At 49.9% G+C, this 17,277-nt stretch overlaps 8 protein-coding genes across 8 annotated transcripts; 2 read left to right on the forward strand and 6 right to left on the reverse strand.

Annotated features, from left to right (window-relative positions):
• Positions 1 to 498: 498 nt before the first annotated feature.
• snf4 (AMP-activated serine/threonine-protein kinase regulatory subunit SNF4) lies at positions 499 to 2,349 on the reverse strand (the record flags this gene model as incomplete). Its single annotated transcript, XM_033566265.1, has 6 exons — positions 499 to 684; positions 744 to 853; positions 923 to 1,291; positions 1,346 to 1,636; positions 1,733 to 1,787; positions 2,029 to 2,349. 6 exons carry the CDS (start codon positions 2,347 to 2,349, stop codon positions 499 to 501), a joined length of 1,332 nt encoding a protein of 443 aa, XP_033432022.1.
• A 1,026-nt stretch (positions 2,350 to 3,375) lies between these two features.
• On the reverse strand, positions 3,376 to 4,550 carry ATNIH1004_001567 (CRAL/TRIO domain protein; the record flags this gene model as incomplete). The annotated part of the gene is made up of 2 exons (XM_033566266.1): positions 3,376 to 3,689; positions 3,752 to 4,550. 2 exons carry the CDS (start codon positions 4,548 to 4,550, stop codon positions 3,376 to 3,378), a joined length of 1,113 nt encoding a protein of 370 aa, XP_033432023.1.
• A 373-nt stretch (positions 4,551 to 4,923) lies between these two features.
• Positions 4,924 to 7,065, forward strand: POL12 (DNA-directed DNA polymerase alpha subunit POL12; the record flags this gene model as incomplete). Its single annotated transcript, XM_033566267.1, has 4 exons — positions 4,924 to 5,243; positions 5,299 to 5,490; positions 5,541 to 6,834; positions 6,892 to 7,065. 4 exons carry the CDS (start codon positions 4,924 to 4,926, stop codon positions 7,063 to 7,065), a joined length of 1,980 nt encoding a protein of 659 aa, XP_033432024.1.
• A 220-nt stretch (positions 7,066 to 7,285) lies between these two features.
• ATNIH1004_001569 (Apc13 domain protein) lies at positions 7,286 to 7,685 on the reverse strand (the record flags this gene model as incomplete). Its single annotated transcript, XM_033566268.1, has 2 exons — positions 7,286 to 7,293; positions 7,334 to 7,685. The coding sequence occupies 2 exons, from the start codon at positions 7,683 to 7,685 to the stop codon at positions 7,286 to 7,288; spliced, it is 360 nt and encodes a 119-aa protein (XP_033432025.1).
• Positions 7,686 to 7,929: 244 nt separating this feature from the next.
• On the reverse strand, positions 7,930 to 9,667 carry ATNIH1004_001570 (translation initiation factor eIF2B subunit delta; the record flags this gene model as incomplete). Its single annotated transcript, XM_033566269.1, has 2 exons — positions 7,930 to 8,931; positions 8,996 to 9,667. 2 exons carry the CDS (start codon positions 9,665 to 9,667, stop codon positions 7,930 to 7,932), a joined length of 1,674 nt encoding a protein of 557 aa, XP_033432026.1.
• Positions 9,668 to 10,187: 520 nt separating this feature from the next.
• On the reverse strand, positions 10,188 to 12,235 carry KLP7 (kinesin-3 family protein uncB; the record flags this gene model as incomplete). Its single annotated transcript, XM_033566270.1, has 2 exons — positions 10,188 to 11,869; positions 11,953 to 12,235. The coding sequence occupies 2 exons, from the start codon at positions 12,233 to 12,235 to the stop codon at positions 10,188 to 10,190; spliced, it is 1,965 nt and encodes a 654-aa protein (XP_033432027.1).
• Positions 12,236 to 13,004: 769 nt separating this feature from the next.
• ATNIH1004_001572 (uncharacterized protein) lies at positions 13,005 to 13,289 on the reverse strand (the record flags this gene model as incomplete). Its single annotated transcript, XM_033566271.1, has 1 exon — positions 13,005 to 13,289. The coding sequence occupies one exon, from the start codon at positions 13,287 to 13,289 to the stop codon at positions 13,005 to 13,007; it is 285 nt and encodes a 94-aa protein (XP_033432028.1).
• Positions 13,290 to 14,055: 766 nt separating this feature from the next.
• Positions 14,056 to 14,904, forward strand: ATNIH1004_001573 (YoaK family protein; the record flags this gene model as incomplete). Its single annotated transcript, XM_033566272.1, has 2 exons — positions 14,056 to 14,236; positions 14,297 to 14,904. 2 exons carry the CDS (start codon positions 14,056 to 14,058, stop codon positions 14,902 to 14,904), a joined length of 789 nt encoding a protein of 262 aa, XP_033432029.1.
• Between the last annotated feature and the right edge of the window lie 2,373 nt (positions 14,905 to 17,277).

Genomic DNA, 17,277 nt, shown 5'->3' on the forward strand with positions numbered 1-17,277 from the left:
TACTGCCGACAGAATGCCACCCAACCTCCGTTCAACAATTAGTAAGCTCGCAACTTCCTTGTATATTCCAAATCCATAAGGAAGGCGCATCCGATCGTCTATGTAAACAAGGATTGGACAAAAAGAAGAGCAGTTGCGCATACTTCTGCCTTCCGACAGCTCGCGGCTTAGCTGCGGTATAGGACGGGGAAAATACAATATATATCTCAACAGATGACGAACATGTGAAATCTAGAAAATGCCACCCATGAGTAAAGAAACAAAAAGGAAATCTATTGTTGTGAAGCAGGTAGCGCCAATGCTGGGTAAACCGTTGGCAAAACATGAATTTGGCCGGGTAAGGAAACCGATCGAAAGCGAAAACTTAGGCTCATACAACACCTTCCTTTTATGTGTGCAGTAGTTTCAGAAAGAGATAAAGTTAAACATTTAATAAACGCCAATCCAATGCAATTTACGTGTACGCATAGCACACCGAACGCATTTCCCAGGCTCCGGTCATGATGATTCGTCATTTTCGCCTTCCAAGAGAATGTACTGCAAGATGTCACTCAGAGTAAGGACGCCTTTTAGTCGGAAGTTCTCGTCCACCACGACCAGCCGGTGCACGCGCGACTTGCGAATTGTGTCGAAGATGGTATCCAGACCATCGTTAAGAGAGCATGTGTAGATTCCGGGAAAGTCCTACAAAAGCTCATGTCAGCTGACCACGACATGAGATATTCAAGCTCAGAGCCACATACCTGAGACCTTTTTTTCAATGCTTCACCGACAGTTAAGCTCAGGTCGTCGTACACACCACCTTTGATCAGAGTAATTACATCAACGGCTTCAAAGACGTTATAGACGACCCCTAAAAGAATGACCCGAGTCGATTAGCAAGCGAGAACCCCGCTATAAGATCAAATAGCGTAGCTCCCACCTTCGGAATTTAGAATTGGTACGCTCGAGATGCTTCGCTCCACCAAGATATGAATAACGTCTATAACAGGGGTATCCATTGACGCAGTCGCCACATTTTGATAAGAACCCAGCCGGAGTTCTCCCAGAGGCTTCCTCAATTTTTGCGTCTCATTGACATTGACGGCTACAAACTTTAGAATACGATACTGTGTGACGACGCTTAAGACGTGGGACCGGTCGGTTTGACTATCATTAGTGACCAGAGGGATTCTCCGAGCCCGGGATTGAAGCATGCGCCGGCAGGCCTCGTACAGAGGTCGTTCCGGGTCGATCGAAATGGTTTCCGGCGGTGCAACACCCAGTGCCTTTTCCACCTCTGAGGCAATCCCTGCGTCAGCCCGGATATGATCCCATGGTATTTGTGGATAGGATATATACGCACCTCTGAGACTGTCTAGTCGGAACTGATCGATTTGGTCCAGAGCCGCGGGGTTCTGGAAATAGTACTGGATAACATTGATGTAGTCTGAAGTGGTCAAGAGACCGGCGAAGGTCGAAGTTTTGGAATCCCATAGCGGAGCTGATACGATACCTGTAGATTGGGCCAGCCATGCCCATCCTGTCAGCACATTGACTTCACGATCCAGGTGGCCCGCTGGCGGGGCAACTGATGCTTCGGAGGGGCTCGGAGATTGCGACTCGAAACGAGTGAGGAGGAGGGGCACATGCCATTCTGGATCAGAATATTTAGGCTCTCTTTAACCGATAAGGAGGTATCGAATATGATGAGACGGAAGCTAAGTGGAAGGACATCGTAACTGGTACGGACTTTGAGGAAGTTGCGAATGGCAGTCTACAGCAGAGCCGATAGAATGGACCGGGTCCTATTAGCCAAAGCCTCGACACATTTAACCGAACAAGTCCAACGGCGGTTATACACGCATCAACAAAACTTTGAGGAAGGGAGACTGTGAAGGTCAATTTGCCTTGACGATTCGGAAGCCTCAAGGGTTGCATAAAGCTCCAACGGAGATCACAGAAGAGAGGGGAGGGAGAGATATATAGAGAGAGCCAAAGGGATAAACCAAGCAAGACTGAAGAAAAAAAAAATAAAATGAAACTTACTAAACCCTGACGCTCTTCCCGATCAATCGCCCCCTCGGGCTGGGTTGAGGCCATTGAATGCGAAAGCCCTCGCGGCCGTAGATAAGAAGAGGGTTTCACAAAACCTCCCTCGTGATCGTAGCCGGATTTCCAATCTGGGACGGGGGAGCGAAATTGGTAATGTTGGTGGTGGTGGTGGTGGTGGAAAGGGGTGGTGATCGGAGGTGTAGCAGTGGTGGTGGTGGTGTACGTCGGCATCGTAGTGGAGAGCACACCTGCGGGTCTAGTAGGCGGTGGTTGCGAAGCGCTGGTTCTGCCCGTCGGGTCTTCATCCGCCGTCATGATTGATGGATGCTATCAGAGGGCTTCGTACCAGTAGGAGGAGGGTCTAATGGATGGAGGTGTGGTTAGATGGAGGGGATAATGGTAGTGGAGCAGATAAAAATAAATAAATAAATAAATAATAATAAAAAAGTATCATACTATGTAGTAAAAAATAAAATAAATAAAACAAATGCAAACCCCAATGTTCTGACGTTCCATGAATGATGGTTGGTTCACTGCCGCCGTTGCCGCGCTAGGTTTCCAGAAAAGGAAGAACTGCATGGTTCTTGGGATGGGGAGGGAGGAGTTTTACAGTTATTGAAGCAATAAAGAAATAAAATAAAATAAAATAAAAAAGAAAAGATTATCACCACCACCATCCAAAGCTAAAGCTCCCTTCCCTCTAATCAACTATGTCAGTCAACTTACTCTGGCTGGGGATCGACAGGTCCCATTGCTGGATGGAGAGTGGGGAATGGAGAGAAAAACAGGGACAAAGTCACAGAAAACCCCAAAAAAAGAAAACATGACTAGATGTCCCGACGCCAATTGTGTTGCACACCATGGCGACTAGCTTCGGGACCCGATCCTCGAGTGACATTAGGGCTGAATGTCCCCGGTCACAGACCTCGCTGTCCGAGACATGGACGACTGCCCCTCAATTACCAGGATCGTATGGTATATGAGTCAGGGAGTTTAGTTCATAGTCGAGGATATCGTGTAGAATGCGTCTATATGCAATTCGATTCTGCACGCTTTTGAAGCCAAAGTAATGCTAGGATATAGGATATAGAACGGTGACGAAATCAAACAATCCAACAAGTAATCTAAAAAAAAAAAAAAAAAAAAAAAAAAAAAAAAAAAAAAAAAAAAAAAAAAAAAGAGCAAGCCGTTATGTATAACAGGTAGAGCTTAATATCCAATAGGACGCAATGATAACGCAAAGCCACTGTCCTCTATAGGAAATAGACCAAAAAATAAAAATAAAAATAAATAAATAAAAGGAAAAAGGAGCGACCAACGATGCTGAAGACTGATGAGGCGTCAATTATTTTCTTGGCTCTGCGCCAGACTTGGACTGGCCCCGGTCTTCAGATAGTTCTCAAATTCTCCGATGCGCTTTCCGCCCTGGACCCACCGCTCCTTATAGGCGACTCTTCTCTGCTCGGTCAGTTGGATCAGGGTGGGCCAGTAGGTTGCATGGTCGTATCGGAACTCGACATCACCACCCATGGCCTTCATCAGCTGTCCGGGGGGAACGTGCTGACAGAGATCTTCGTTGAACTTCAACTTGAGCCGGGTTTGAGGGTCGATGAATGGCGTGATCAGCTTGAAGAATCCCATAATCATGAAGGGCACTGGCGCAACATCGATCAGGTTAGTAGGATGCATAAAAGCCAGGGAAAAATGGTTCACCCACTATTAATCACCAGAGCTCGACCCAGTCTCTCCGGATAATGGTTCTGCAAAAAGTTCAGGGTTTGCTTGGCCTGTCCGACACTGGCGTTTTGGCCCGACTTAGTATCGTTGTAATTGACAATCAATGCCAGAGTTTCCTGGTCCGGGCCCATCAGGTCGACCACCCGTTCCAGCATAAAGACCAGATGCTGGATCTGGCGATCACTCTTTTCTGTGTTCTGGTTCGAGGGCAGGAGGTAGAGACAGGGTCGCCCATGGATATCGTACCCAAGGATAACCTGCTTCCCTGTCTCATTCTCAATGGAAATATGTTCCGGGGTCAGCATTTCCACCCCGTATTCCCGCCGCCATGTTAGGGTTCGCTGGAGTCGGGCCACCGCTTCCGGTGCGTTCCACTTGGTCGCTCGCAAGTACCGCAGCAAACACTCGCGGGTCAAGAACATGCGCTCATTGTCGGTGATGGGTTCTGTGGGAGAGTTCTTTGCGGACGTTGTTGGCACGGCGGTCCACTCGGAGACGGCATCGAGGACCGTCTTGTATTTTGCTTGTTGGTCGGCTGTGAGTTCCGCGGGTGGAGGGGACTTAGCGGTCTCGAGAGGTCTAGCGAAGGGCTTCTGGATGAGACCGTCTGCAGCCGATAGTGGGAGATTGAGCTCGTTGTCCTTGCCATTGGTCTGGGGGTCTGAAGAAGTCAGATCTTGGTGCGTCTTTTCGGAGGACTCAGTCGGCTTCTGATCTGGCGTTTCCGAGAGAATTGTTGAGCTGTCCGTCGAAATAGGGGCGTCCGATGGAGCGGACATGGTAGTAGATGTACAAGCGCGCAATCGACCAACTAAATAGTTAACTAGGTTGTTAACTACTCCAGAGTAGTTAGGGAATGTTCGAGAGATGGACGTCCAAATGTGGTCTGTGGAGTGCTCAAGCCCCTTATATATGGGCAATGGACTTTCTAGTCCGTGTTCCTTTTCCTCTGGAGGCGATCTTCAAGGAAACTGAATACGTAATTGCAAATGAATTGTAATTGTAAATCACAATAAAACCCGGGTCCATGCGGGTCCTCCCCATCCGGCAGGCGGTCATCATTTGAGCGCGTCTCGCTTCTACGCGTCGTGTTCCTTCATTACGCCTTCAGACGACCACTGATCTAAATCCCGATCGCATTGAGTCGACATCATGGAGGACGTGGTCGGAGAGCTGAATGAGCTTTTCGCTACCCCTGATGGACTTCCCAAGGATGTCCTGGCGGAGCTGCAGTCCATTCTGCGTGTACACTCCATCTCCCCGCAGGAGCTGTTTTACAAATGGGAGTCTTATTGTTTGAAGATGGGCGCGGAGGAGACCAAATTGAACTTGAACACGGTTCGGCTGTTCAAGCGAGATGTACAGGAAAGTCTAGAGCGCGAAAGTCGAAGCAAGACAGGACGACAGGTGGAGAACAGAAGAAATACGACAGCGACCCCGAGGGCTAATACGGCCTCTGATGTATTTGGCATGTAAGTTGTATGTCGCTACGGAATGATCTGTCCGTATTGATTCGATTTTATTCAGGTTAGACGGCCTGTCTCCAAATACACCCCATGGTCGAAGCCCGAATACTGCCAATGGCTCAACGAAGCGGAAGTTCGATTTCGCATCGCCGTCTACGTCCAAGGTTGGAAAAGCGGCCAACCAGGAATCCCCGATTGGTGCCAAAACTCCCAGGAAAATGACGAACAGCGGGACTGGAGTTGATGGATTACAGTATGTGTTATGGAACTGGGGTTGTGAATGGCATCAATTAACCGCACCAGGTCGGTCCCGTTCGCGGAACGTCAAAATCCCGGGCAAGTTCTCGAAACCCTTAACCCTCAGTTATCAATGCCAGACACGCCCATAGCGCCTTTCCCCGAAGCTCGGATAAAGCCCACGGCGAATACGGATCTGAAGAAATTCGGTTACAAACCCATGGCAATGCGGCAGTCGGAGGCGTCTGAGATTCTAGACGATCGAATCGACGAGTTCATGGCGTTGTTTCAGAAACAATACGAGACTGAGAAAGTTCAGTTTGGCAGCGCGGCTATCCAGAGCACAAGCGAAATCGTTGCTGTTGGGCGAATCGCATCAGACAGCTTAGAAGGGAAGCTCAACCCGGCGTCCCTTGTGCTGGAAACCTCAAGACGAACGGGAGCCGGCTTGCGGGTTCCGTTGAAAATCGACTCGCTACCGTCAGTCAACTTCATCCCCGGCCAGATTGTTGCTCTCCGAGGCATCAATGCCTCGGGAAGTTACTTCTCAGTCAAGGAAGTACTCTCAATGCCGCTCCTACCCCCAGCTGCATCGTCCGTTGTGGCGCTGGATAACACCAACGAACGCCTCGAAGGGTTTGGACCGTCGCCACTAAATATCCTAATCACTTCGGGACCATATACGGCGGATGACAACCTAGAATTTGAAGCGTTGCATGAAATTTGCCAGAAGGCGGCCGACCGGTACGCAGATGGAGTCATACTGATGGGGCCATTCCTGGACATCGAACATCCGCTGCTGGCATCGGGGGATTTCGAACTCCCAGAAAGTAGCGGAATCGATCCGGACACAGCGACTCTAACGACTGTGTTTCGGCATTGCATTTCGACCCCACTACAGCGTCTCACAGCGGCAGTGCCTAGCATCACCATTGTTCTGGTGCCGTCGGTTCGGGATGCGGTGAGCAAACACGTCTCCTGGCCGCAGGAGCAGCTGCCGAAAAAGGAGCTCGGACTACCCAAGCAAGTGCGCATGGTGTCTAACCCAGTCACGCTGTCCTTGAACGAAACGGTAATTGGCATGGGCTCGCACGATGTGCTGTACGAACTGCGCAAGGAAGAGGTACTCCACGGACGACCCAAGGAAGGCAATCTGCTCACGCGACTGCCGAACTATCTTATCGAGCAACGGCACTTTCTTCCAATATTCCCGCCGTCGTCGCGCGTTTCGCTCCCCAGACCGGGGACCGAGGACGGCATAGCAACGGGGGCGATGCTGGACGTCAGCTACATGAAGCTGGGCGAATGGTGGAACGTGCGGCCGGACGTGCTGATCACACCGAGCATGCTTCCTCCTTTTGTGAAGGCAAGTCGAGACGGTTGACGACACTAATGCTATTGCTAATTGATTGCATAGGTTGTTAATAGCGTTCTCGTCATCAATCCCGGCACGCTATCCAAGCGGCGCGCAGCGGGCACCTACGCACAGATGGCGATCCACCGACGCGAAATCGACGAGGAAGAGCGCGAACAGAAACAGCTGGGACATAAGTTGTATGAACGGGCTCGAGTAGACATAATGCGGATATAACGATAATGACTGGGTATCAATAGGGCATACACTTCCACTTTAAAGTAGAAAGTAATTCTCTCTCCCCCCTTCTCTCCCCCTCTCTTTTCTTTCTTTTCTTTCGTTCTTATTTCGTTTTTCTTTTTTTTGAAAAAAAAAAAAAAAATAAGAAGGAAAAAGAGAGATCACCGTAAACAAACCACCCTTCTCCCTCCCATTCCCCTCCCCGTATCCAACACCCTCAATCCGCTCCTCCTCCCCCTTCCACTATTATTCCTCCCAAGCCCACCTGACCAAACCAACCCCTCGAGCCCCAGATCCCTCCACACAGCCTCCCTCCTCCTCTCCATCGCTCTTGCAATCCCAAACGCCGCGTGCTGGTCCGGAACCACATCGTCCTCGTCCTCCGGGTTCGGCGGCTGATACTGCGGCGCGACGTAGATGTCTTCGATGGGAAGGAACGAGGGTACCAACGTAGGTGATGAGGATCCGTACGTGACTGTGCCGTTGGCGGTTGTTGTAGATGTTGTGGCTGCGTGGGTGTGCGTGTTTGTGTTTGTGTTCGAGGAGTTGATCAGTTGTGGGGACGTGTGTGGGCGGGTGAAGTCTTCGTAGAAGTCGGCGAGTCGGGGGTGGTGCATGTGGATTTGGGTAGGGGAGGAGTCTTTACTCTTTTTTTTATATCATTTGTTAGTATTTGGTAGGGGAGTGGGAAGGAGGGGGTACCATTTTGGAGGGTTGACTGTGTTATGTTGTGAGGTTGTTGTGTTGTTGATGGTGGGTGGTGGTAGAGGGAAATATGCGGTTGCCAAGATTTACCATATGGAGCTATCAAAGCTATACCAAAGATATGCCATTAGCTACTAACAGAAACTTTTAATATCCCTACAGATTCGTACTCATCCGATGCACAATTGGCACCGCACTAGGAGGCAAACTACCCATTTCCGTCACAACCATGTCCACATACTCCGCCGGTGTCACGTCGTACATGATATTCAGCAGCTGAAGGTTCTTCGTCTCCTTCCAGTTTGCCAGAGGAGAGGTTCCGTTCGCCACGCCCGTCTGTTTCTGTTCTGTCGGGGGAGGCGCCGCTGGCTTACTGCCCTTCTTGGTCTCCGCTGACGCGCTCGTTGCAGCCGCTGTGTCCCCCAGACCGGTCAGCACCTGCGGAGAGGACTGCGTGGAAACCAACTCGTCCGCGTCGGCAATCTCGTTGACAACGATACTGTCCAGAGCCACCCGGTCGGTAAATTTGACCGTTTCGCAGCACACGATCACAGGGACTTCGACCCCGCCAGCCCGCTCTTTGGCGGACATGGCGACCAGCGCTGTGCCAACCCGCGAGTACAATCGTCCGTTGCTGGTCATGGCGTGAGCACCCAGAAATACCCGCGTAGCGTCCTTGATGGCGTGGCTGACGCCGTTGATGAGGGAATACTGCACGTCCAGACCGGCGTTGGCCAGCGTACGCGCCATGGTCTTGCCCTCGAACAGGGGACGAGAGTCGATGATGGAGACGCGGAACTTCTTGCCCTGTTTATGTGCCGTCAGAAGCGTCTGTTTCACGATCGAGCTGCCCGCAAACGTCACGATCACATCACCGTCCTGGATCTTCTGCGCCGCGCTGCCCGCGATCACCTGGTCCGCCACGGTGATCTTCTCGCGAATAAAACTATCAATGAAGTCGCTCAGCGACGACTTTGCCGTCGCCTCTGGCACGGACGGATCGATAGATGAGATAGCCAGCTTGAGAGCTCGTATGGCATTTCCCTGACTGATTGAGAGCGGTCGACACGTCGAGAGATACGTGATCTGGTGAGACAGATGGGTAGTCAAATGTCGAGCCAGGGAAGTGCCTAAGGGAGTCGTATACGCTTCGATCACCTATTCATAGCCCATCAGCGTCGTCATTATCACCAGCAGTAGCAGCAGTAATCCAATCACATACCCGTTTAAACGCAAGCAACGTAGCCACACATCGAGCACTGCTCCCACAAACCACATAATCCCTCATCTGCAATCCCAGCGCCAAAACAGCCGGATGCACCTCCTTCCCAGCTCCCGCAATCGTCGTCCTCCTTGGCTGTCCATACAAATGTCCAAACACAGCCACATTCTTATCTTCCTGCTTCTTCTTCTGCTCTGCGCCCGCTCCTCCACCTCCCCCACTACCACTACCACTACCACCCTGAGTCTGAACCGCCGATCCCCTTCTATATCTCTTATCTTTCTGCGCCGCGCTTGACGGCAACATCCCCTCTTTTCCACCGATACCGGAACTAGGTCCCGCTCCTGCTCCAGCTGTGCCCTTCTTCGCAGCCGTCGCGGCGCCTGGTCCTCCGGCAGAGGCACCTCCGGGTCCCTGTTCTCGCTCGGTCTTTTCGCGCGCGCGACGTGCCGCTTTCTCAGCCTTAGCTTTCTTCTTCAGTTCCGCGGGGGAGAGCTTCTGGTCGCCGTCGGCGGCAGCTGCATCGCCCTCTTTGGGTTTGGGCTGCTTAAATGGTTTTGCGGATTGCGACGTGGGTGGATGCATTTCGGACATGGATTGCGACGGTACTACCGGGGAAGATACGGATGTCGATAAGGAGGAAGAAAGCACCGGGTCGACTGGATTTGCCATAGTGAAGAATCAGGCGAGAAGATACGACGTCGAGGATTTTGGAAGGAAATTCAAGTCCAGTTGAGGGGCATCCATGAGTAATAATTGAACGAGAATTACCGAATCGGGCGATATTTTCTGCCTGGCGGTGAACATAATATAATAGGTTAATAATATCACGTGACAGATGCTGATATAGCACTCAGGCGCTATAGTTAATTATTCTATAAAGAAGATATCATCAAGTCATATTAACCTCATGCAAGAATCCAGCTATGACATACATCATCTCGTCATTCGTTAGGACAAAGGACATCAAGGCAAACAGAAGTAGGAGACGCAAGATACGTTGGAAGAAGCAACAACTTAGGACAGAAAGGCAAAATAACCATCCAAAACAGAGACATCCTAACATCCAGAAATTCAGGGTATCAGGGCCTCCGTAGTCCATCTACAAATCCACCAAAGTAAAACTCCGCACCAGTATAACACCGCGCCATCCAACAAAATAAAAAACAAAAGCCACCCAGTAGCCATTAGATTATCGATTGTTCACCCGGATATCACCCAGTGCTCGTCGACGTTTGCGTCCCTCGCGTCTCACAGTGGATTGGAATCTTTCGTGGTCGGACGCCAGTTTACGTTTGAAGACACTCAGGTCCCCCAGCAGATCTTCCATGTGCGATTGCATTTCTTGGGCCTCAAGCTGATCGGCTTCAACGTAGATCGTATCCTCATCCTCCCAGAACAAGTCGGGCTCTGGCCCCATGTCCGATACGGGAGACCCGGGGCGGTTCTCTTTACCCTGAGCGGACAGCCCCCTGCCATATTCCTTAACGGTGCTGAGACTGCTGCGGCGTTTCTCGATCGTTACCGGGGGGATGGGGTTCTTCAGGCTATCCAGGGCCAGTTTCAGATGATTGCGGAGGGCTTCGTTTTCGGTCTGCAACTGTTTGATCTTGCATTCGCTGACCATCTTCGTCTCCTCCATCAGACGCTGCAGCTTCTCCACCTTCTGCTGGTATTCTTCCAACTTTTCGTTCTGCAGCTCGCTCTCTCGCCGGTTGGCCGTGGCAAGGCTGACGCTGAGTTGGAGGGTGCGGATTGTCTCTGCCATCTCTGCAATCTGCTTATCGCGCTCGGCTGCGGACAGATGGTCCTGGTTCACCCGGGCGCGCGTGCGGATGTGCTTGGCCTGGTCCGCATATCGCAGGGTTGAGAGAGTCTCTTCGTAGTCCGACGGGGCAATGCACGCGATCATGGCCGTCTTCGAGTTGCCTCCCAGGCTATCCTTCAACAACCAGGTGAGAATCGAGTCCCGATAGGGCACCACGTCCTTGCCTTTGCGTTTCCCGGGGCGACCTTGCTTGGGATCTGCCAGTGCTGCAATAACGCGGCCTAGGGTAGTGAGCGATTTGTTGATATTGGACCCTTCCCGGAGTCTCTGGCCGGTGGCTTCGGTAGACTTGGCTCGTTCCGACCCTGCCAGATCCACGAGTCGGATGCGCGCCGTGCGCTCCGTGGTCTCGTCGGTGGACAGGTCGTGGTGAATCTGCTTAAGGGTGATTGTGAAGACGGCGTGGGAGCGAGACGAGGTATCGTTCATCTTGGTGCTGGCAACCGTGCGCGACATGTCGCCCTTGCGCATGCACTTCATGAGCTCTGCGTAGTTCCGCACCGTCGCCTCGGTCAGATCCTTAATATAGGGCCCCTCGGACGGGGACTCGCGGATGCGAAGATAGTGAGGAGGATCGGTGCGCGGAACGAGCAAGTCGCGTACATGCTCGTTGTACACCTCGAAGTAGGAGACGCGGACGTTGAAACTGATATCCGGCGACTGCGCACCCTCGATACGCTGGAAGAGATCTTCGCAGGTTCGGGGAATAAGACCCGCCTGGTCCGGGGTGCCCATCATTGTGTAACTCTTCCCGGATCCGGTCTGACCATAGGCAAAGATACAAGTGTGGTAGCCTTCGAAGTTGTGGTCGAGAAACTCCTCCCCGAGACAGTTGTACACATCCTCCTGGCAGGCGTAGTTCTCGTCGTCCGGATCATGGGACCAAAATGAATTGTCGAAGATAAACGACTTGTCCTCCAGGATCTTCCCCCGAGCCTGCGATTTGGGTTTCCCTTCATCCTCGGGTTTGAGACGCGGTGCCCGTAGCTTGGTCATTTGCGTGTGAGGATCCATGGTAATGAGGCATTCGGCATTGCGCTCGATTTCTACATCATTCCACACGTGAGTTGACCTGCATCTGATCCTGCATCGCTCAGACTCCCCCTTCTTTTCCTCTGGGCAGACATACCTCTGGGTAGGAAATTCCTCACCCGGACCACAACGCGGACGTTCCCTCCCGGCGAGGGACTGGCCACACCATCAGCACGATTGGTTGACATCACGACGCCCTCTTTAGCGCGCAGAGACGGACTGGAGGCCGTCGATCGGAGGGCCGCAGCCGACGCAATAGTCGAGCGTATGGAGGGGCTCGTGATCCCCGTGGCGGCGGAGGGCCCGGAAGTGATGGAGGATTGCGAACTGGGGCCAGAGCCATAGGGGAGGTTGGTATAAAAACGAGGATCCAGGGCCATATCCTGACAGGAAAGCCTCAGCAACTGTTCAAACTGAGTGACGAGCTCACGTTGGCGAGTCAAAAGGTAGTGGTACATACAGGCACTGGTACCACCGCGGATGCTGAAAAGAAGTCGGTTGGTTTATTTGTTTCAGGGGAACGCGACTGGATAAAAGGCCGAATTGCGCGGGTTGCTGGGTGCTGGGTGCTGCTTTCCTAGGGTAACGAAAGGAGACTCGATGTCTCGTTTACGTTCCTAGGGCGAGACACAGGGGAACTAGGGAGTGAGCGAAAGCGATGCCACCGAGATCCTGCTGCGATGGAGAATCAAAGAGAGAAACATGCAGAGCGCACGCAAGGGTGGATACGGGGAATAACAGAGGGCGGATGACAAGGGATCACCGTTATGGCATCGATCGAAGAATACATTAATCTCGTTTGGATTTTGCCCGATCGGGAATGGCTGAAGCCTGAGGCAGTAACCATCAGGGGGCGGTTGCCATAGCAATTAGATAGTTCTGATTACCACATACTTTGTGGAAGAAATATTCAATACGGAGTAATATCCAAAGAATCAGATTAATAAAACAGTAGCTGTAGCTATCTTGGTCAGACCAAGGAACAATTATCCGATCTACACTACGAACTCTGTCAATATCACATTTGAATCCATTGATAATATATTGAGAGTTACATAGATCCAGATTTGTCTTCAAATTCATAGTACAAATCATCTTTCACTCACTACTCCATAATATCCAGTCCAGTGCTAGCAGACTCTAGAGAATCTAATCAAAGTCCGCCGTGGCAGCTTCATACTCATCAGCCTCGTCCGGTCCTTTCGCCCCGTTGACCATTTTGCGCCCGTCCGTGAATGCGAATGCATCCGGCACAGGATTACCATTCTTATCCAGCGTGGTCTCAAGCTTCTCCTGCGTATTCCAATCGGGAATACCGGTGACGCCGCCAGAACCCGAGGATTTCTTCTTTTGTTGAGATTGAGATTGAGATGAAGAGGCTTTTTGCTCCTGGGACTTGCGGAACAAGCCTTCGATTTTGCTAGTCATCGGCATGACGAAGGAAGTAGTGTTTGTGTGTTTGTTTGCGTTTGCTTACTGTGATGGTTAGTTCAGATGATTTGATTCAGATATATATAATTCTATTCATCGCGGAAAGCAATCTGAAAAGACCTGCATCCACGTACCAGGTTCTTGGTTCTCAATACAATATATGCTGATCCATTTGGTTCGCCGAAAGAGACAATTGTCTGGTTGGGGGTTCTTATACGAGTGGGTGGCGTTGATGATACGATGATGACGATGACATTTCTGGTTGGGACCATGGGATTCCCTCCGCATCGAGCCAGTGAACGTGTCGAGGAACTACAGACAGAAATCTGATTGCAGGATATTTACCACGTGAGATCATGGTCGATGCGCGTCGTGAAACGTGGATGGATGATCCGTTCCATGCAGGAGATGCATTGTGTAATCGATGATGAGGGGTTGTAGGAATATTATTTATCCTTCAGTCAACATCCATCACAAAGTGAAATAAAAATAAACGTACGTCCGTACTCCCTACCTATACAAATCAGCCCTATCCGTGCGGGACGTGGGGAATTCCTCATGTCGCTATCAGGCAGCAGTCCTTTGTGATTGATGGAAAGAAACTGACGATGGCTGCACTAACGCATTCCATCGGGGACTTTCGCCGGACCCTCTCCGAGGCATCTTCAGCCGACGGGCAAATTCTGTCATTCTTTAATTTCAGATGATACATCCCCTCACTTTGTTTTTTATTCCATTCCCTCTTTTTAATTCCTTTTAATTGTTATCTATGGCGAATAAGTCTGATCTGGAAGCCCAACCGGCTCAACCGTCCTCGTTATTGCAGCGATGGAAACAGCCCGTGGATCCCAAGCATACAGATCTGATCTGTCTGCTACTGTGCCTCGTCACCGGTCTGTGTGACAGCAGCGCATACAATGCCTGGTCATGTTTCCTAGCGATGCAGACCGGTCAGTCTCAAACCAGTTTCCAGTTTCCTCCTATAGACGCGGGATACTAATACTACCCAGGAAACACAATCTTCCTCGGCCTCGGCGCCTCAAGCCAACCGAGCAACAAACCTTGGGGCTGGTTAAAATCACTGATGTCGATAGCAGCCTTCTTCATCGGCTCGTTTGTATTCTCGAACATCACGCGCCGCGTAGGCGCCACCCGTCGCGGGACGCTCTTCGTATCGTTCATGGTGCAAACGATTCTCATCATTATCGCGGTGGCATTGATCGAAGCAGATCTGATCCCACATACGGCGGAGGATACTTCGTTGACCGGGGGACGTCTCTTCCTGGAACTTATTCCCATTGCGTTGCTGGCGTTTCAGTCGGCCGGGTCAATTACCTCTAGTCGGGCGTTAGGGTTCAATGAGATCCCGACCGTCGTGTTGACTAGTGTGTATTTTGATGTGGCGTCGGATCCGAAGCTGTTGCAGGTGCCGACGGCGAATCCGAAGCGGAATCGGCGGATCGGTGGTGTCGTTTGTCTCCTTGTTGGTGCGATTGTTGGCGGATGGTTGAGTCGAAGTAGTGGGGGAATGCAGTCGGCACTGTGGATGGCAGCAGGGTTCAAGTTTGTGACGGGGCTGGGATGGTTCGTGTGGAAGGGTAAGACGACGGAGAAGTAATAGATAGAATAGATGGAGGGGGTATATTGGTGTATAGACAGATTAATGGTAAAAGTACGTATAGCTGGACCATTTCGATGAACAGATATCGCCAAATTGCGAGTATCAGTCATAAGCTTCTTAACACAAACACATGCGCAAAGCCACTCCCATGGAATGAAGATCATCCACTAGCAAGCTGCTTACTTCCAGTAATTACATCCCCGGCCGCCCTCTGCACTCCGTCGAACCTCATAAAAACACCCATCTCACCCTCCAGATGATTAAACAAAGCAGCAGCCAGGGTAACGAACTCCATCTTACACCAAGTATTCACATTCGGATACCTATACACCCTCTGTTTATGCACCGACGCATTCAAATGCTGCGTTAGACCCTGTGCGCCCTAAACTCCCGGTGACAGAGATAGCACTCCCACAAGCAACCATTGAAAGCGTGGCCTGCCACCAAGTACCGCACGTTCCGCATGTCGTCCTCCTGCCATCCGATCTGGCGCTTGGTGATGGTGCGTACGGATAGTGCTCGCGTACATCTGGTAGATCGTCTTGGGGTTAAGATGTGGAGCACAACACGATCTCCGCACGACATGGTGGCTGAGTCCGCTGGCGGTGTAGTTAGTTGATCTTGCAGAAGGGGCAGGAGATTTGCTTTCCGCGGTGGATGTTGGAATTGAGGTGCTATTGCGGTAACATTACAATAACACTGGTTTAAATAGAGAACCCGACTATTTTCACACCCAGTATAACTATTTTCACACCCACTAGTCCCTTTTAGGATAGCTCCAACGCTAACCTGACCGCTCGACCGTCCGCCTGCCTATGTGATAGCAACGTAGACTATATCTCTACTGAATATACACACATGTTTTAATAAAAATATAGTTATTTAAGCGCTTAAGATGAATAATATATATAATAAAATATATAATCAATTATTAAATAACACTTACTACGTTTCTGAATATGATTTTGATGACGATCCCGGTTTAGAACCTTCTGCTGAACCTGAACCTGCTGAGCTTAACCGCCCGATTCCTGAGCCACCAATTCTTCAGCATTTTAAAACATCTGAGGCTGCATTACTACATATAAAAGAGTTTGCACATAATAATGGATTTGCAGTAGTCAAAAAAAGAATAAAAAAGAGCCGGAAGTCTGGAGATATCTGGTATATCTACATGGAATGTGATCGTGGACATTATATAACACCTACCAGCCAGCCAGCGCAACGGCAATCGAGTTCCAGGCGTATTAATTGCCCATTTGATGCTGTGATTAGCTATAATAAAGCTTTTAATCGGTGGTCCTTGCGTGTGCAGAATCCCAAGCATAATTATACAGCTTATTATTTAAAGGAGCGCATCCAGCTCACCGGCGAGACGAGCTTCAAAAAATATGCAGTGGATAGAGGCTTAAATTAATAAGGCAACTCCTATACCTATATCCTGTCCATTTACGAAAAAGGATCCCTCTTGTTCTCTTACTGCAAGAGATATCTCAAATTTAAGAAGTCAAATACAGAAAAGACTCCTTAAAGGTCGAACCCTATCCAGCGTTGATTATCTCTTTACCGGAGGAAGAAGGCGGTATTTTCATATTAAACTATAAGAAAAACTGTGTTACTTCTTTATTTTGACACATAAATCTGTATTAAAAATCTGCAGGAAAACCCTTATATTCTATTTGTGGATTGTATATACAAGACCAACCGGCATAACATGCCTCTTCTTGACATTATGGGATTTAAAGCAACCAATTTAACCTTTTTTGTGGGCTTTGGATTCCTCTCCAATAAAAAGGAAGGCTCCTTTCGGTATATACTCTCTTGCTTAAGAGATTTGTACAGAGAATTCAACATCTCAATCAGCGCGCCTGTCACTATTATATGTGATAAAGATAAATCACTACTCCGGAATTTATGTATCTTACCTGGCACCGACGTGATTTTATGTCTTTGGCATATTAATAAAAATATTCTTAGCCATGCAAAGAAGGCTATATCAATTGCTTTACTAAAGTCTAGTCAGTAAATGATCCTGACTTTAGAAAGAAGTGGATATAAATGGAAAAAGATGCTAAGGATGTGGATCAATCGTGCAAGCTCTACAAGACCAAGTATAGCTAATGGTGGCACTTTCGGCAGGAGTACAGTATCAATTTATGCGAGCTTTTACAGTATATTAACACTGAATGGCTTCAGTATTCCACTGCGAAGCGATTTCTGGCTATTATATTAACCAGTATACACATTTCACCAGGTTACTACCTAAGGAATAAGAAATCGCATCATACAGTCAAGCAAGAGCTTCAATCAAGGCGGGGTCATATTCTAATGTGGTCCAGGCAATTCAGCGGGTGGTAGAGAATCAGTATA

Source organism: Aspergillus tanneri, assembly GCF_003426965.1.
Source record: "Aspergillus tanneri strain NIH1004 chromosome Unknown AapTan_2_pilon_pilon_pilon, whole genome shotgun sequence".
NCBI lineage: Eukaryota > Fungi > Ascomycota > Eurotiomycetes > Eurotiales > Aspergillaceae > Aspergillus > Aspergillus tanneri.